Source organism: Condylura cristata, unplaced genomic scaffold, assembly GCF_000260355.1.
Source record: "Condylura cristata isolate star-nosed mole 26May11 unplaced genomic scaffold, ConCri1.0 scaffold00032, whole genome shotgun sequence".
In the NCBI taxonomy this organism is placed as follows: Eukaryota; Metazoa; Chordata; class Mammalia; order Eulipotyphla; family Talpidae; genus Condylura; species Condylura cristata.
In genome coordinates, this window is record NW_004567133.1 from 14,614,174 (window position 1) to 14,630,362 (window position 16,189).

General features: G+C 51.8%; 1 protein-coding gene across 1 annotated transcript in view; it reads left to right on the top strand.

Moving 5' to 3' along the window:
• The first annotated feature begins 674 nt into the window (after positions 1-674).
• ZC3H7A (zinc finger CCCH-type containing 7A) overlaps positions 675-16,189 on the top strand; it is a 21,469-nt gene continuing 5,954 nt past the window's right edge. The window contains exons 1-19 of the mRNA XM_004692122.2: positions 675-784; positions 876-976; positions 1,505-1,544; positions 3,255-3,452; positions 4,470-4,628; positions 4,842-4,922; positions 5,014-5,052; positions 5,837-5,870; positions 6,343-6,608; positions 7,507-7,711; positions 9,055-9,119; positions 9,548-9,734; positions 10,895-11,056; positions 11,569-11,765; positions 12,742-12,842; positions 13,318-13,499; positions 13,857-13,933; positions 14,568-14,701; positions 15,083-15,188. Coding sequence (XP_004692179.1) covers positions 909-976; positions 1,505-1,544; positions 3,255-3,452; positions 4,470-4,628; positions 4,842-4,922; positions 5,014-5,052; positions 5,837-5,870; positions 6,343-6,608; positions 7,507-7,711; positions 9,055-9,119; positions 9,548-9,734; positions 10,895-11,056; positions 11,569-11,765; positions 12,742-12,842; positions 13,318-13,499; positions 13,857-13,933; positions 14,568-14,701; positions 15,083-15,188 — 2,301 coding nt within the window. The 5' untranslated portion in view covers positions 675-784; positions 876-908. The remainder of the gene's footprint in view (positions 785-875; positions 977-1,504; positions 1,545-3,254; positions 3,453-4,469; positions 4,629-4,841; positions 4,923-5,013; positions 5,053-5,836; positions 5,871-6,342; positions 6,609-7,506; positions 7,712-9,054; positions 9,120-9,547; positions 9,735-10,894; positions 11,057-11,568; positions 11,766-12,741; positions 12,843-13,317; positions 13,500-13,856; positions 13,934-14,567; positions 14,702-15,082; positions 15,189-16,189) is intronic.

The following is a 16,189-nucleotide window of genomic DNA, read 5'->3' on the forward strand; positions in this document are numbered from 1 at the left end:
GACACCCTCACCGTGACCCCCCCATTCAGTGGTGTCTGGAGTTTCTGGTTGTTACATGGGGGCGAGGGGTGGATGCTGCTGGCATCTAGCCTGGGAGGTCAGGGACGCTGCTGACGCCCTATAGTGCACAGGTCAGCCCCAAAATCAGGATTTTTCTGGTGCACACTGAGACTGAGCAACCTCATTTAGGACTCTCAAAGGTGAGGCTTCATCACAGTTCCCTTTGCTGTGTTTGTTCCCTTAGCTCGGTGCTGGGAGCTTCTTAATGACCGTTGATTAGTGGGGTAGATACAGCAGCACCTGCCTGTGTTGACATGTGCGAGCGGCCGTTGACGGGAAGCCCTAATCTTCCAGAAGACTCAGTGGGTGCAGTTTCGCTTAGAGCTTTCCTCTGGGTTGTAACAGTAAGGGTTATTTCAGAAGTTTGTATAAGAAAATATGTAGGAGGTTCAGAATCTTCCCAAGATGCTCTGCTCCCTCAGGCAGGCGGATGTGCGACCTTTTTACTTCTGGAGCATTTCCAGGAGCAAAACAAGGCCGGGGCTGTTCTCATGGCAGCTTAGCCAGTGCGAGTGGACCGGAGAGCCGAGTGGACGGGAGAGCCGAGAGGAGGGGGAGGGAGGAGAGGGAGGAGAGGGGTGACTTTTTCGTGGAGATTACCTAGCAGAAGCTGCAAAGTGCGTGGCTGTTCAGCCTGCCGCCCTTCTGCTTGACAGAGGGCCACAGCCAGCTAGGGGCAGGGGCAGCCGGCGCCCGCGCCGGGGCCTGGAGTGGGTCAGAGGAGGTGGGCGTGCCGGACCGGCCGTGTGACCGTCGCGATTGTGGGTGTTTCCACGGGGTCCGGGAGCCCCATGTAACGCTGGCCTTCTTTCCAGGTCCCTCGTTTAGAAAGTGGATGTGCGGGTAACATGTCCTGTGTGTCCGAGGAGAGAAGGAAAAGGCAGCAGAACATTAAGGAAGGACTGCGGTTCATACAGTAAGCGCGGGCCGCGGGCGGGGTGCGGGGGTCCGAGTCCTGCTAGTTCACCTCAGATTCGGGTGCTTCTGTCCCAGCGATATTTTCGGCTCTTGTCCATTTTGTAAGGCCGAAGCTCCTTAGCACCCCGCACACGTTAGACCGGGGAATGTGGCCTGGTCCTCAGCGCAGCTCCACCCGCTGCCGGCACCCTCGGCCGGTCGCCCGGCAGGCTGTCCAGGGGCCTGCCTCGCGCCGCAGCTTGCATCAGCCGTCATGGTTTCCTAGTATTTTCAAGCTTTTTTGGCTTTGGAAGAATCCAGGCCCTCTTGTGCACGCAGATTTGAAAGGAAAATGATCATTTACTCCAGAAACCGCGAGGGCGGTGGAGGCTTCGCCCAGCAGAGCCGCCTGCGCCCCGGTCCTCGGGGCCAGGCGTCGCCGCGGGCTTTGCGCCCTTGGGGGCTCGCGGGCTCCACTTTGGGGTGATTTCTGGGGGAGCAAAGCCTGACGCAGCCTAATGGTGACAACTGCTGTGTTTCTTCCCAGGTCGCCGCTGTCGTACCCCGGGACCCAGGAGCAGTATGCGGTACGATCTGGGGCAGGGGCGGGCGCCAGCCAGAGGAGCCCCGCAGCGCGGCCCCCCGCGGGCGCACAGGCTTCGCGGGCCCGTGCGAGCCCATGCGAGCCCGGGTGTCCCGCGCTGCCCCGCGGCACCCCAGACCCGGCCTGCGGGGCGCTGTGTGGCGGCCTCAGACGGACCTGCTGGCTCTTTTTGCAGCTCTAGTGTAGCTCTGGTTAATTCATCTTTTGACACCCTCAAAAATTACATCTTTTTTTCATTTTTAAAAGGACAGGCTTATTAGGAAAAGGAGAAGGGAAAAAGAGGTACCTGCATAGACACGGGTGGACAGCCTTGGAACAAGAACTGCCTTGAAAATTATTATCATTATTCTTATTATTTGCATAGAACTGGGGTGTAGGCCAGAGGGGTGGGGTCACCAGAGACAATGGGCGCAGAATAGGCAGATCTGAAATACACTGAGGGGAGCAGCAGGACAGGAGAGGTCTGTGCACCATATGTGGGTTCAATCCTAGTACAGGCCAGAGTGCTGAGACTGGACCCCTAGGCCACCAGGGAGGCCCTTGAAATGCCTCTTAGCCCACCGCTCATATTGTGGAAGACAAGTTGGACAGAATGTATTAGGAGGAGGGGAGTGCAGGGCGGCCCTTGTTTATTTACGAGAAGCCAAGTTCTAAGAGTAGTGAAGGGCTGTGGAGGAGAGGGAGGAACTGGGAGGAGCCCCAAGGGCAGGAAGGAAGCTGGTGGGGTCTGCCTCTTGCCCCCCCCCCCCCCCCATCTGCAGACTTGTTTCACCTCTGGCTTTGGTCTCTTAGGGTTTTGATGCGTCTCAAAGTTGCTTCTCTGTGTCTGCCTCTCTTTTCTTCAGTCTCTTTCCTGTCTTCCTTCCCTTCCTGTTCCACTCATGTGGAGGCCGCAAGCTGGCGATCACCTGAAACAGTCCTTTCATCTGCATCGGAACTAGGGTCCGACGAGGTTAGGTGGCCTGTCCCAGTCCGTTAGTGCGTCTGTCCAGTTTGCTTTAAAACTTGCCTCAGCTTAGACATGAGTCATGAAGTGAGACACAGGCGTGCTGAGTATATCTGTGACCTTGGGAAGCGGAGCACTGTGACATCTTCAAGCCCTGAGAGAAATGGTGCTGGGAACCTCAAGACTTGAGGGAACTGAAAGAGTGTGTATACTTCTCAACAAGAAAAAGCTTAGTGTCCCTCCCCTAACTAGGAAGTGACCCAAGCAAGCAGTTTATGAAAGGAAAGACAAGTTGCTCATAAATAAGTGGAATGTTCTATAGTTCATCCTCACAGAGCCATGTAGAATAAAAGGAAGGACCCTGTTTTTCACCTAGAGATCGATGGAGGGTTTGCGTGCACACACCTGCGAGCACACACAGCCCCTGCACACGCTGCCTGGTGTTGCTGGCGTGCTGTGAAGAACCCTCTGGATGGAGTCGTTGTTTACTGCCTTTTGGGAAAGCAATTTAGAAATAATTACTAGTCAGAAGCCTTAAAAACGTCCTCTCTTTAACCTAAATGTTCATGAGTAGGGCTTTGTCCTGGCACAGAGTAGATGTGGGCAGATGGAAAAGCAAGCAGGATCCCCCTTCCCCTCCAGTGCTGCGCCTGTTAGACGACTGCTCAAGTCTTAGGTCCAAAACTGAAAATGAACTCACCTCCCCCAGTTCCTTAGATGCTTCACGTGGTCACCGTCTTTTTTCAGGTGTACTTACGTGCTCTTGTGAGAAACCTTTTTAATGAAGGAAATGATGTTTATCGGGAAGGTGATTGGAACAGCTCGATAAGCCAGTACACAGAAGCTTTGCACATTGCTGATTATGCAAAGTCTGAAGAAATTTTAATCCCTAAAGAAATCATTGAAAAACTACATGTGAATCGTATTGCTTGCTATTCTAACATGGTGAGTGGTTATTTTCAAAACAATGTTTCTGGAGAGAAAAGTGTTTTATTAATAATAAAAGTCAGTTGTTCTTCACTGTAAGCTACTTTAGAGCGGCCTGAAACTTTCAAACGTCAACTTTGGGCAGATTTTGGGGCTGGGAAATGACTTGTTTCTGCCGCAGCCCCTGGAGACCTGCAGTGATGCTGTCCGCCCCGCGACTCGGCCCGGAGGGCGCTCGCTCTCTCGCTGGCCGCTGGTGACTCAGTCAGATCCGATTAGTCCGCGTGGGAGCATTTTTAGCACAAAACAGTAATTAGCCTTCAGCAGAATTAACACAAGTTTTCCACATTTCGGACTGAACAACAGGGTTTCGAAGTGCCTGGGCCCACTCTCACTGGAGTTTTTTCTTCCTGTGGTTTGGCGTTCATGGTCCAGCCAACCTGGGCTCCTGGACCGGGCCATGTCACGGCACCCCCTCGTCATCGGGACGGGACCCCGGCCTGCGGCGCCCCTGCTGCCAGCTGGTCGGGGCCACGTCTTACGATGCCTTACGGTTTTTTCACTGTGGACAGTCAGTAAAATTGAAGCATGAATTCACGAAAGATGGCGGTGTCGTCACCTTGTTCTGTACTAGTGCGTAGTTGCTGGCGATTTGCTGTGCCCTCTGCCTTCCTCCGCACGTTGCTGGCAGTCCCGTTGCCGCCTGTCATTTCAGTGCCCCCATGAAGGAGTCGCTGCGGCGAGAGGGCAGGAGAGTGGCCCCGCGGGCCCCAGCCGGGAGAGTTTCCCGAGAGACCTGGGGCCTCGGTCCTGTGTTACCATGTGTCTGACCTGGGTGGGGCCACTTGGTGTCCATGATGGTCTCTCTGCTTCTCTGTATTTGAAATTTCATAATGAATGTGACTCTGGAAAGAAAAATAACGCCACTGGCACTGGCTTTGAGTTTGCGTGGGGGGGTGGGCTGGGCCTCGCCTGTACAGGGGGCGTCAGTGCACTGTTGGGCTGCTGACTTTCTTCTTTGTTCTTCCACACCAGGGCTTCCATGAGAAAGTTCTAGAGGGCTGTGATACTGTCCTTAGCCTAAATGCCAGTAACTGCAAAGCTCTCTATCGGAAGTCTAAGGCCTTAAGCGATCTAGGAAGATGCAAGGAGGCGTATGACGCTGTGGCCAAGTGCTCCTTGGCTGTGCCTCAGGTGGGCGCTCACTCTGGCCTGCACCGCTGCCTCCCGCCCTCTCTGCGCCCTGGACACAGGGCATCGGAAGAGCTGGCCGCCCTCCCGTCTCAGCTGGACCTCACTGCTCAGAGAGCCAGTGTCTTGCAAGAAATAAGTTGCATCTCTTTGGCCTCTGCTAGTCTGCAGTTGGCAAACCAGCCTCCCTAATCGTAGACCTGTCTTCTTTTCCAGGATCAGCATGTAATAAAACTGACGCAAGAACTGGCTCAGAAGCTGGGATTTAAAATAAGAAAAGCGTATGTCAGAGCCGAGGTGAGCGGCCATCCTCTCCGTGAGGTATTTTCATTGTGTTTTGACTTGAAGTCGGTTCTCCTTTGACATCAGTGTCTTTATTTTCTCGTAGCTTTCATTAAAATCAGTTCCTGGAGATGGGGCTAACAAGGTAAAGCTGTTACTTCTCTAAGAAGCATGTTTTGAAACAAAGAGGGCAGGGGAAGAAAAGAGACGTAGTGGCAGTCCGCTTTTAGTGTTTGTGGGTGGGCCTGGTTTTGAGACCTTTTTCCTTCTCACACCGTGGTTGGCCAGAGCTCCCCACCACTTGAGAAGGAAACGAACCCCTTTAGTCGTTTCATTGACTGTTGACTAGTGTTCATAAGTCTGGCGCAGCGTTCGAAAGGATGTTTGTGGGTAGTGGGTTTTATTGGAATAGTGGGTCAGGGCCAAGAAGGGACTTGGGGGATCAGGGGGGTAAACAGCACGCACGGGGTGGGCAGGTCTTGGAGCTGTAGGGAGGCACCTCACGGAACCAGCGGAGGTCCCCATGGTCTAGCCCCACTTACACCGTGAGGTCCAGAATTTGCATTTGTTTTATTTATTTTTGCATATAAGAACTAGGGTGCAGGCCAGAGGTGTGGGAGGAGAGGCTCACCAGAGACAGAGTGGGGAGCAGAACAGGCGGATCTACCTACTGAATCCACGGCTGAGGGGAGCAGCGGGGAGACAGGAGGGGTCTGCTGCGCCCTGTGGGTCACTCCCTGGCCAGAGATTGAGTTCAGGCCTTAGCTGTGATAGGATAGCCTGGAGGCCACATTGGAGGCTTGGATTTTGCATTTTTTGCTCGGCTCTGGGTCGGGACGGGAGGGTGTCCTGTGAACACCCTGCTGTTCTCTAGATGAGTGAGCATAGAATCCTGACTGCACTGACCCGTCGTTTGATTTCATTTCCAGGCTCTGAGCTGTTCTGTGGAAGATATCGAGCCAGGTACGTACGATTTTACATTATCTTAGCCTGGGAAGCGCCGTGCTGGACATTGGGATGGCATGGTGCTGTCAAATGAGATTGCCCTGGGTTATCAGTATGAAAGCAAGACCACTGTCCACAGCCTCTTCTGGGCTTCAGGCTGTGCTGGCTGGGTGTGATGACTACTGTTAGCCGGCACACCCACACCCCAGGGGCCTCGGCACTGTCCTAGACCCTGCCAAAGGGGCGCGGGTGTTGGAGGATGGAGGAAGTTCTCACAAGACTATAGCTTTTCCTGGAAAAACAAGTTGCTGGGAGCAAGGCTTCAACCCTTTCCTTTCAGTGGCCATTTACGGCCATACCTAGAGAGGTCTTTCTGTCTCCTTGGGTAATTGTTCTAGCTCATCATCCAGTCCTCCATTTTCTCATTGGCTGGCTGGGCTCACTCTGTGCAAGGGGTGAACACGAGCTCCGCCTTCTCTCCTCCTTGCAGACTTACTGACGCCCGCGGCCTCTGTTCCTGCGCCCGGCTTTTCCCACCCAGTGGGGAGCGAGCTGGGCTCTGCTAACGTGATGCCCTCGGCGCCTGTGCTGCCGCTGCCTGTAGGGGAGAGCGCGCTGCCGGCCACGGCCTTGGCCAACGGAGGGAAGATCCCCTTCACCATGCCGGAGGCTTTTCTGGATGACGGAGACATGGTCCTCGGAGATGAACTGGACGATCTCCTTGATTCTGCACCCAACGCGAACGAAACCGTTCTGGTACACGGCACCACCTCGCTACCCCCGAAGGCCGGGCGGCTGGCTAGCACGCAGTGTAGGGCATGTCCAGCGCTCCCCACAGCCTCCCGCCGGGCCCCTTATCTGTGGTCCTTTCCCATGGCAGCTGGCTAATTTGGACATTTAAAAAATAAAAACAGAAAGAAACATGCTGTCTAATGATTAGGGTAAATACAACTTCTGAAAAAGAATTAGCAGTTGAGATTTAAGGGTAAATAAGCTGTTTGGAGTAAGGGCTCTTCCTTCCTTAAGAAGGCTTTTCTGGTAACCGGGGCCAGGGCGCAAGTCAGCAAACCCGAGCTCACGGCAGAACGGGCCGGGAGCAGCCCCTGGCGCTGGTGTGAGAGGAGAGCAGGGAGCCGCCCCCGCGAGGCGGGCAGTCGGTGTGGCCCAGCGCCTGTGTGCACGCAGACGTTTTCGTTGGCACCCAGCGGGACTGTCCACTGATGGCCCCTGAGGTGGCTTTGCCCACCGCCGTAGCCTGCTGTGGTCTCCTCCAGCCAGTGTCTTGACCCCCGCTGAGAACATTAAAGCAGCAGCAGCAGCAGGGTGGCTGAGAGGCGCCGCCAGGGCCTTCACTACCTCCAGCTCCTTTCCCTCAGCGCCCCACATGCTCGCCGCGCCCCTTCAGGTGGGCTCTTCGGGGCCCTCAGAAGTGAAGCGTGAATGTAACACTGGGGTTAGAGCACCCCGAGATGTGCTCTGGCCCCACTTTATGAAGTGGGCTTCGGAAGGGACACACCGTAGCAGGCCGTCCCCAGCTGAGTCTTGGTTGCCACTTTGTGTCAGCACAGCTGTCCAGTGCAATCCCTGCTTTGTGCGTGCTGATGCTCTGGAAGTGCGTTTCAGGGGTTTTAAGCGGCTCTTTGTTCTCCTGCAGCCTTCGGCCTTGGTCCGAGGAGCCCTCCCATCGGCCAGCGGCCCCCCTGGCATGCCCTTCTCGGCCTCTCTGTTAGGCACCTTGTCCGTGGGTGCGAGGTATGCCGGACCACCCTCCCTTTCCGAATTGTATCCGCCTTTGACTTCATCCTTAGAAGATTTTTGTTCTACTTTAAATTCATTTTCAATGAGTGACTCCAAACGAGGTAAGCATCGAGCCGTTGGTGTGACAACTGCAGCTCATTTTCTGAAAAGGAAACTTTGAGTTGGGCACTTACTTCACTGTAGCTTTCAGATACTCGAGTTAGTCTTTGTAGCGGAAAATATCAAAACGAGACCTATTTAAATCCACTGGGACCTGACCTGCCGTCCCGGAGGTCAGAAAGCACAGGCCGGAGAGCAGGGCCGTCTGGCACTGTTCATTTTATTTTTTAATACGGCAGTTTGGTAAGTGGGTACCTCTCGTTTCGGGTCTGAAGTGGCCTTTAAGCAGTTCTCTGAGGTATTTCTCTAGAAAGGAGAACAACTTCCTAAAGGGGGCTAAAAAGACAGGCTATCCTTTTAAATTCTGAACCGGGTGGCTACTTAATGAAGACTGGTCTCACGTCACTCTCCAGGCTGGTCTTGGGCGCTGTCCTCGGGCTGAGCCCGACGCCGCCCGGTGCCGTGTTGGGCCTGTTGGTGCTAGTCCTGGGCTTGGGGTAGATTTCCCCAACAGCAACGCAAACCTCCATCCCCCCGAGACATCTATGCTGAACAGGACAAAAACCTACATGATAGATTTAAACATTTACAGTGAGAGCGTAAAAGGGAGACAGGGCGGGACAGTCACTGAGGGGCTAGAAGGTGGCGGGCCCCCGCTCCCCTCCTGCTCAGCGGGCGAGCCCCAGGCGCCTGCGTGTGGCAGGAGGGAGGAGGAGACACTCCTTTCCCAGCTCCAGTATCAGCTAGTGCTCCTTTCCCACAGTCCCACTCAGTAGCCTTTACCTTTGCTGTAGCTCTGAAATAGCTTTTCACTTAACTTTGTTTCTCCAAGGGCTGGCTATGCGCTAGGCTTCTTTCTTTCTTTTCTTTTCAAATAGACCTTTCTTTTCTACTGGTTCCTTTTTTTTCTTAAATTTTTATTTATTTTTGCATAGAAGAACTGGTGTGTAGGCCAGTAGTGTGGGGGTGAGAGGATTCCCCAGAGACAGAGTGGGGAGCAGAACAGGCAGATGGATGAAGCACACTGCCAAGGGGAGCAGCAGGGAGACAGGAGAGATCCGCTGTGCCGTGTGGGTCACTCCCTGGCCGGGGATCGAACTGAGGCCGCAGTGGTGACAGCACTGAGACTTGACCCCTGGGCCCCCAGGGAGGCTCATGATTATGCCCTTGGTTCTTGAGGAAAGACAACGCCACAGCATTCTCTGCGGGTCAGAAATGAGCAACGAAGCCCCTGGAATTGGGGTGGGAAAATAACTTGGGAAAGCCACAGCCAGCTACTTAGCCCTGATGTTCTTTTCACATGACTAGAATGAAAAGGTCTGTTGAAGTGTTTTTGTTATTTTAGATCTGTCCACCTCCACTTCTAGAGAGGGAACATCGCTTAACGACAGTAATTCTTCCCTTTTACTTGTAAGTGCCACTTCCTCTTTTGTAAATACCTTGCTTACCTTGAAAATAGGTCTTTTACTTACTGGCGTTGTTGTCTGAATGAATGTGACAGTGCCCTTTTGTTTTGGGGGTCCCCTGGGAAATAGCGTCGCCCCTGCAGCGTCCAGCAGTCGTTGCCTGTGCCTAAGGCTCTGTCCCAGCGATTCTGACAGAACAAGGAAATGGAGGCCTGCAGCGGAACAGCACCCCGCTATTTCTTGCAACGGAGTCGGGCGGAGGGGCCTGGTGAGGGAAGTGGAGACAGACCTGGTTTCCAGTGTGGACTGACTGAGGACACTGGCTCGGCCCAGTGTGTGACTTGCAGACACACACTTCCCTCTAGTGATGGCGCTCGTTTGCTGGCTTTCCTTTTGTTTTTTTTTTAATTGTTCTCCTCATTCTTCTTGCAGATGAATGGACCTGGCAGTTTGTTTGCCTCTGAGAGTTTCTTGGGAATTTCAAGTCAGCCTAGAAATGACTTTGGAAACTTTTTCGGAAGTGTGGTGTCTAAACCGCTGTCGTCACTGACCCCGAGACATCCCCTCGAAGGGACCCACGAGTTGAGACAAGCCTGCCAGATCTGCTTTGTGAAATCAGGTCAGCACTGCAGCAAGGGCAGACTGCCCATCTAGTGAGTCCTGGAAAGTTCTTAGGAAGTTGGCGACACCCGCGGCTGCTTGGGGCCTTGGGAGTCATTATGAGAAGCCCATGTTCTCACTCAATGTGCTTCCATGGAAAGTTGGACGGAAGAGGATATTTACTTGGTTTTGAGAGCTCATGGAGATTTTTTAAGAAATTCTTTTTTTTAAAAAAAGATTTATTGGGCCCTCCCTGGTGGCACAATGGGCTAGACGCAGCACTGCAAGCTGGCCACAGCCACAGCCACTTCAGTGTGAATTCGATTTCCGCCCCGGAGGCGACCGCATGGCGCGGCAGACCTCTCCTGACCCGCCTGCTGCTCCCCTCAGCAGTGTACTTCATCGCTCTACCTGCTCTGCTCCCCGCTCTGTCTCTGGTGAAGCCTCTCACTGCTCCTGCACTTCTGACTTGTACAACCCAGTTCTGTGTGCATAAATAAATAAATCTTTAAAAAAAAAAAAAGATTACTTACACATATAAGAGCAGAGGTGTCGGGGTGAGAGGATTCACCAGAGACAGAGTGGGGAGCAGAACAGGTGGAGCTACTGAAATGACTGTTGAGGGGAGCAGTGGGCAGGTCAGGAGAGGTCTGCTGTGCCCTGTGGGTCAGTTCCCTGGCCGGGGATCAAACTGGTGCTGCAGTGGGTGCAGATAGCTTCATAGTGCTGGGACTTAACCCCTTGTGCCACCAGAGAGGTCCTCAAAAAATTCTTTTTGTGTTCTGTGAATGCGTAAGAACGTGGTCACTTTGGAACAGAGTGTGAGTTGGATCCAGGGCCACTGCCCTGTGTTGTTCCCCTCCAGGTCAATTGAGAGGACACAGTTTGTTCTGAACTGGACCCAACTTAACCCTTTGTTAGTTGTCTTAATACTGTGCTTTGTCTTTATAAGCCTGCAGAGTTCCTAAGTTATTTCCCTAATAGTTAAATCTGGGGAGACCTGATGTTGAGTAGAACTTTGTGTTGTCTAACATGCAGCTTAAAAGGAAGCAGTGAGTAACCTGTTAACTCTCTGAGGTTATGGAAATAAGAAACTTGTGGGAGCTTAGTATCAGTATCCTTCTTGCCAAATGAAATGGTATTTTATGCATTTTAAACCATGCTTTTTGTTTTTTTCAGGCCCTAAGTTAATGGATTTCGCTTACCATGCTAACATAGATCATAAATGTAAGAAAGATATTTTAATTGGTAGGATAAAGAATGTTGAAGATAAATCATGGAAAAAAATACGTCCAAGACCAACTAAAACAAATTATGAAGGACCTTATTATATATGTAAAGGTACGTACTTGAATTCCTTGATGTGTATCTGTTTCCTCAGTGGTGAGTGATCTGGTACATTTGCTGTCCTGGCCCCAGGGTTACGGCTTTTAAAATTAGCTTTTGCTGGGTTAATCACATGTTCCTTGGGGTAATTTAGTCGACTGTTTTATATTGTTTTTATCTTAATTTCGAGCAACTTGTGTAAATGTCTTATACTTGTTTATAGAAATAGGACCCAGTTTTAAGCCAAAATATTCTCAAACTTTGTGTTGCCCGACTTAGTCTGGGCAGGACCAGAATTAAGACTTTGAAACCTGTCCTTTGAAGCTGAATTTGCGAGGGTGTCGAGGACTTTTCCCTCCTGAAATACAGACTGTGGCTTGGGTGCTGGCTCTTGTGAGGGCCCTCCAGAGCCCCTGGCTCGGCCCGTGCGCGGCTGTGCGAGTTCAGAGACGAGGCCTCCGCGCGTGTCCTGCTCCTGGCTCGGGAACGACAGCAGCTCGCGTCTCAGGTGTCTTTCCCCCGCCTAGATGTGGCTGCCGAGGAGGAGTGCAGGTACGCCGGCCACTGCACTTTCGCCTACTGCCAGGAGGAGATCGACATCTGGACGCTGGAGCGAAAGGGCGCCTTCAGCAGGGAGGCTTTCTTTGGAGGCAACGGGAAGATCAACCTCACTGTGTGCAAACTTCTCCAGGAGCATCTCGGAGAATTTATATTCCTTTGTGAGGTGCTTTCACCAAACCTTTTCTTTTAAAGATTTATTTATTTATACATACAGGACTGGGGTATAGACCAAAAGTGCAGGGGGTGAGAGGATTTCCCAGAGACAGAGCGGGGAGCAGAACAGGCAGGTCGACTGAAATACACTGCTGAGGGGAGCAGCGGGAGACAGGAGGGGTCTGCTGTGGCCTGTGGTCACTCCCTGGCCGGGGATTGAACTGGGTGCTACAGTTGCTGTAGATAGCTTTGTTGTGCTGTGCTTTAACCCATTGTATCACCAGGGCAGGCCCCAAACCTTATTTTCTGCTGTATAATTGGTGATAGTTTTTTTTTTTTAGATCTTATTTATTTATGTCGACAGAACTGGGGTACAGGCCATAGGTGCAGGGGCAGTGAGAGGCTTCACCAGAGACAGAGCGGGGAGCAGAACAGGCAGATGGATGAAGTACACTGCTGAGGGGAGCAGCGGGCGGGTCAGGAGAGGTCTGCTGCGGCATGTGGGTCAGCTCCCCGGCGGGGATCGAACTCATGCTGAAGTGGCTTTAGCTTCTCAGTGCTCTGCTTTAACCCACTGCACCACCAGGGAGGCCCCACTAGGTGATAGTTTTTTAGTGACTTGCTTTTTTAATTTTTAAAAGATTGTACTGAGGTCCCATGTGTTGAAAACCCAGTGTATGATTTTGAGTTGAGGCTCACCCTCTTCAGGTGTATGTAGCCGTCCACCATCATTCACTGTGTCCCATCCCCTCCCCGCCCCCCTGCACAGCCCCATCATGTAATGACTTTCAGGCCGATTTGATAACACAGTCACTCAGGACATAGTGGCTGCCGCCGCCATGACACCGAGACCTCATCCTGAATATCAAGTGGCACAGGGTGTCACGTCTAAGGACGCAGCCTCTACGCATTGAAACTAGGAGATAGTCTGGGCACAGAAGTTGTATTTTGTATTATGTTTTTGTGATGATTCTTCTTTCTTCCAGAAATGTTTTGATCATAAGCCTAGAATGATAAGTAAAAGAAATAAAGATAATTCTACTTCTTGTTCTCATCCGGTTACAAAGCATGAATTTGAAGACAATAAGTACGTTGGCAGTTCCTCATTCTCATTTTTACATTAACAACAAAGAATCTTAGATCCATGCAGAACTAGAGTTTTGCCTGGTTTATACCCTATCTAATAAATCCAGTGTTGAAAATCCTAATATAAGATCGTCCTTTAAGCTGAGTGTCTGCTGGGCTCCCCCTTTTGTGGTTTGTTTTGAATGATGGCAGCTATTTAAAAATATTACCAGACTATTAATAGACTTGTCTGGGGATTAGAAAATGAACTGTGGACTTGATTATTTAATGCAGAAAATATTTTATTGACAGAGGTGGCATGGATTTAGGGATGTTCTGAGTTCATATTGTTCTCCTAATTCAGTAGTTGTATATGGTGATTTATTTTTTCTACTAAAGACTTAAAATGTATCTTCAGTCACAGATGTATGTAAAATTATGTAACGTGTCATGTGTCCGGCTGAGCAGCGTTAAAGTGCCCTCCATTTTCTTCTTAGGTGCCTTGTCCATATTTTGCGAGAGACAACAGTAAAATATTCCAAAATTCGCTCTTTTCATGGTCAGTGTCAACTTGACTTATGTCGACACGAGGTCCGCTATGGCTGTTTAAGGGAGGACGAGTGCTTCTATGCACACAGTCTCGTGGAGCTGAAGGTCTGGATAATGCAGAATGAGACAGGTGCGTGCGGCTGCGGCGCGAGGCGGGCGGAGGCCCCTGGGTGGCGCCTGCGGCTGCGCTGCTCGTTGGCCCGAGCTGTGCTGTGTCTGCACACCCCGTGTCCCCGGCGGCTGTTTTGTGTGTGGTCTCGTGTGCTCAGTGGCCGGCACAAGCTCGTGCGTGCTGTGTGCGCGAGGAAGAAGGATCCTGAGAAAGCCCCAAGAACTGTGCCTGCGTATTTCCATCTTGGGAGGAGCGATGCGATACCCTCTCCTCCTGGGCTGGGCATCTGGGAATGGCAGGGCAGAGTCCGGCTGGGCCTGACTTGGGGGGCCGTTGCCACGCAGGGAGCCTAGAGCGAGGCTTGTGTGTTTCCAGGTATCTCACATGATGCTATTGCTCAAGAATCTAAACGGTATTGGCTCCACTTGGAAACCACCGTGCCTGGAGCGCAGGTATTTTCTGTCTTGTGCTTTCCGCGTTTGGCATCTTTGGGCTGCCTTGAAGGATGGTAGTTGTTGGTAGAGGGCAGTTTGCACTTACAGTCCAGCTACCTTCTTAATGACTATTGAGTCGCGTGACTAGTAAGGTGAAAACAAATTGAACTTTAGTTGATCATCCTAAAAATAAAATAGGGGTCCCACGGTACCTGCCTAGAGTGGAGGGTATGGAGTTCTCATTCGGGGTCCTGGGCTTTGGGGACCCTGGAGTAAGGGAGCTGGGTTATGTTTGTAGTTCTCTTCCCACCGGGCAGAGCTTCTTTATACACAAGCCTCTTCTTACCTCCCACCCTCTCCCCAAAACAGAACACAATCTGTCATCAGTTTCAGGCTGCCTTTCATAACTTGCCGTTTTGTACCCGTGACCTGCCATTTTATGCACTTTTGCAGTTGAGTAGAGAATTGGAGATTTAGTTATCAGAGAGAGAGAGCGTGAGAGCATGTGAGCACATGTGCGTAAACCAAGCGGTCAAGTCAGACCAGATCAAACCAGACACGGCATGCTATTAGGAAAATATGCATGGTGAATAGGTGTTGTACAGAAAACCTGTTCTCTGTTAAAAGTAAAACTGATCTTTTAATATCCAAGGTACTCGGCAATCAAATAATGCCTGGATCTCTTAATATGAAGATAAAATTTGTGTGTGCTCAGTGCCTGAGAAACGGCCAAGTGATTGAACCAGACAAAAATAGAAAATACTGTAGCGCGAAAGCAAGGCATTCGTAAGTACCGGGGCTGCCTTTTTCCTGACCGATGTGTAGTATAAAGTCTTGTGGATAGAAACAGAGGCGAAGACTTGGAAGGGAGCAGAGGACAGTAGATAACTTAGGAGTAATCGCAAAGCAGCATGGAGGAGATTTTTAGGACTTGCTAGTGAAAAGTGCACGGAATTTAAGTGTTTTTCCTGTATGTTATCAGCTCTGCTTAGGACTTACAGGGGATGTTTCTTTACAAATATGAACGGGAAATGAAGTGGCAGAAGCACGAGGCATTTCTTTTAGAAGGGTTGCAGACGTGTCTGCACCTCGGGGTCGGGACTGGCCCTGCCCTCTGCCCCGCCTCCGCCGGTGTGTCTTTGTCTGTTCTGACTCCATTTTCCTTAGGTGGACCAAAGAGCGGCGTGCGATGAGAGTGATGTCTATTGAACGTAAGAAGTGGATGAACATCCGTCCTCTCCCCACAAAGAAACAAATGCCTTTACAGTTTGATGTACATACGTAATTTTTAAGCCACTTTTTTTAAATTAGGCATTTCAAATCATTCGAAAGTCATAGTAATTCAGAGACCATTAAGTAATGCTCATGACGATAATGATACTTAAGGGGTCCTCTCTCGTGCGCCTCCCGTTAGCACAGTGGCTCTGTGAGTTTTCAGGTTGACCGGAATTGTATGTGTTACTTGGGAGTAACAGTTATGAGCATCATTTAACTGATTTGTCAGATGAATTACTTTGGGGGAGGAATGGGAGAGAATTTCATGTAAATCTGATATGGAACCAGGGCCCCCGGGTCAGTAGGATGCTATTTGATAAACTGTCAGCACTGCTGGCCGCTGGGCTGCCAGGCAGGAGCAGCCTTACCAGGCAGCCTTACCGGGCGCTGGGAAAGGAACCCCAGGAAACACGTCCAATGTTAAGAGGAGTGTCTGCCACAAAAGCTGTTTGAATGAAAAATCCCAAACCCCCTTAGGGCTGGGACTGCATCTCACCTGTCTGCCTGGGGCTCTCGGTCACCTGCAGAGCAAACTGCTTGAGCTGGCTCTGGCCTGTCCCCCTGCCCTGCCCAGGAGGGGTGCTGGAGGACGGGGGAGCTGCCGTACTGGGGCACTCGGCGCACAGCTGGTAGTCAGCTTCCTGCCACCTCGGAGCATGGCGATGGCTGCAGAGACTGTGGCAAACGGGCGGGCCTCCCTCTGGCTGAGGAGGAGGCACATACGGTCCCCGCCGGCTTTGGGAACCTGCAGGCTGACTGAGGGTCAGTCTTTGGAGGTGTGTTTGTGGTCGCCTGCTGTGGCTCGGACTCAGTGGGCCACGTAGGAGCGGGGCAGATTCCCTGGAACCACTGGCAGCTGGTGCTGTAGGGGTGGCGGAGAGGTTGGTGTCTTCCTCGATGCTCTGTGAAAGCCTAGACGGCCGAGAGCAAGCCCAGCTCGTGCGCAGGCCGCCCGGGACTGCTGGTGACCCGGCTGATGGCCTGTGCTCCCGCGGCGTG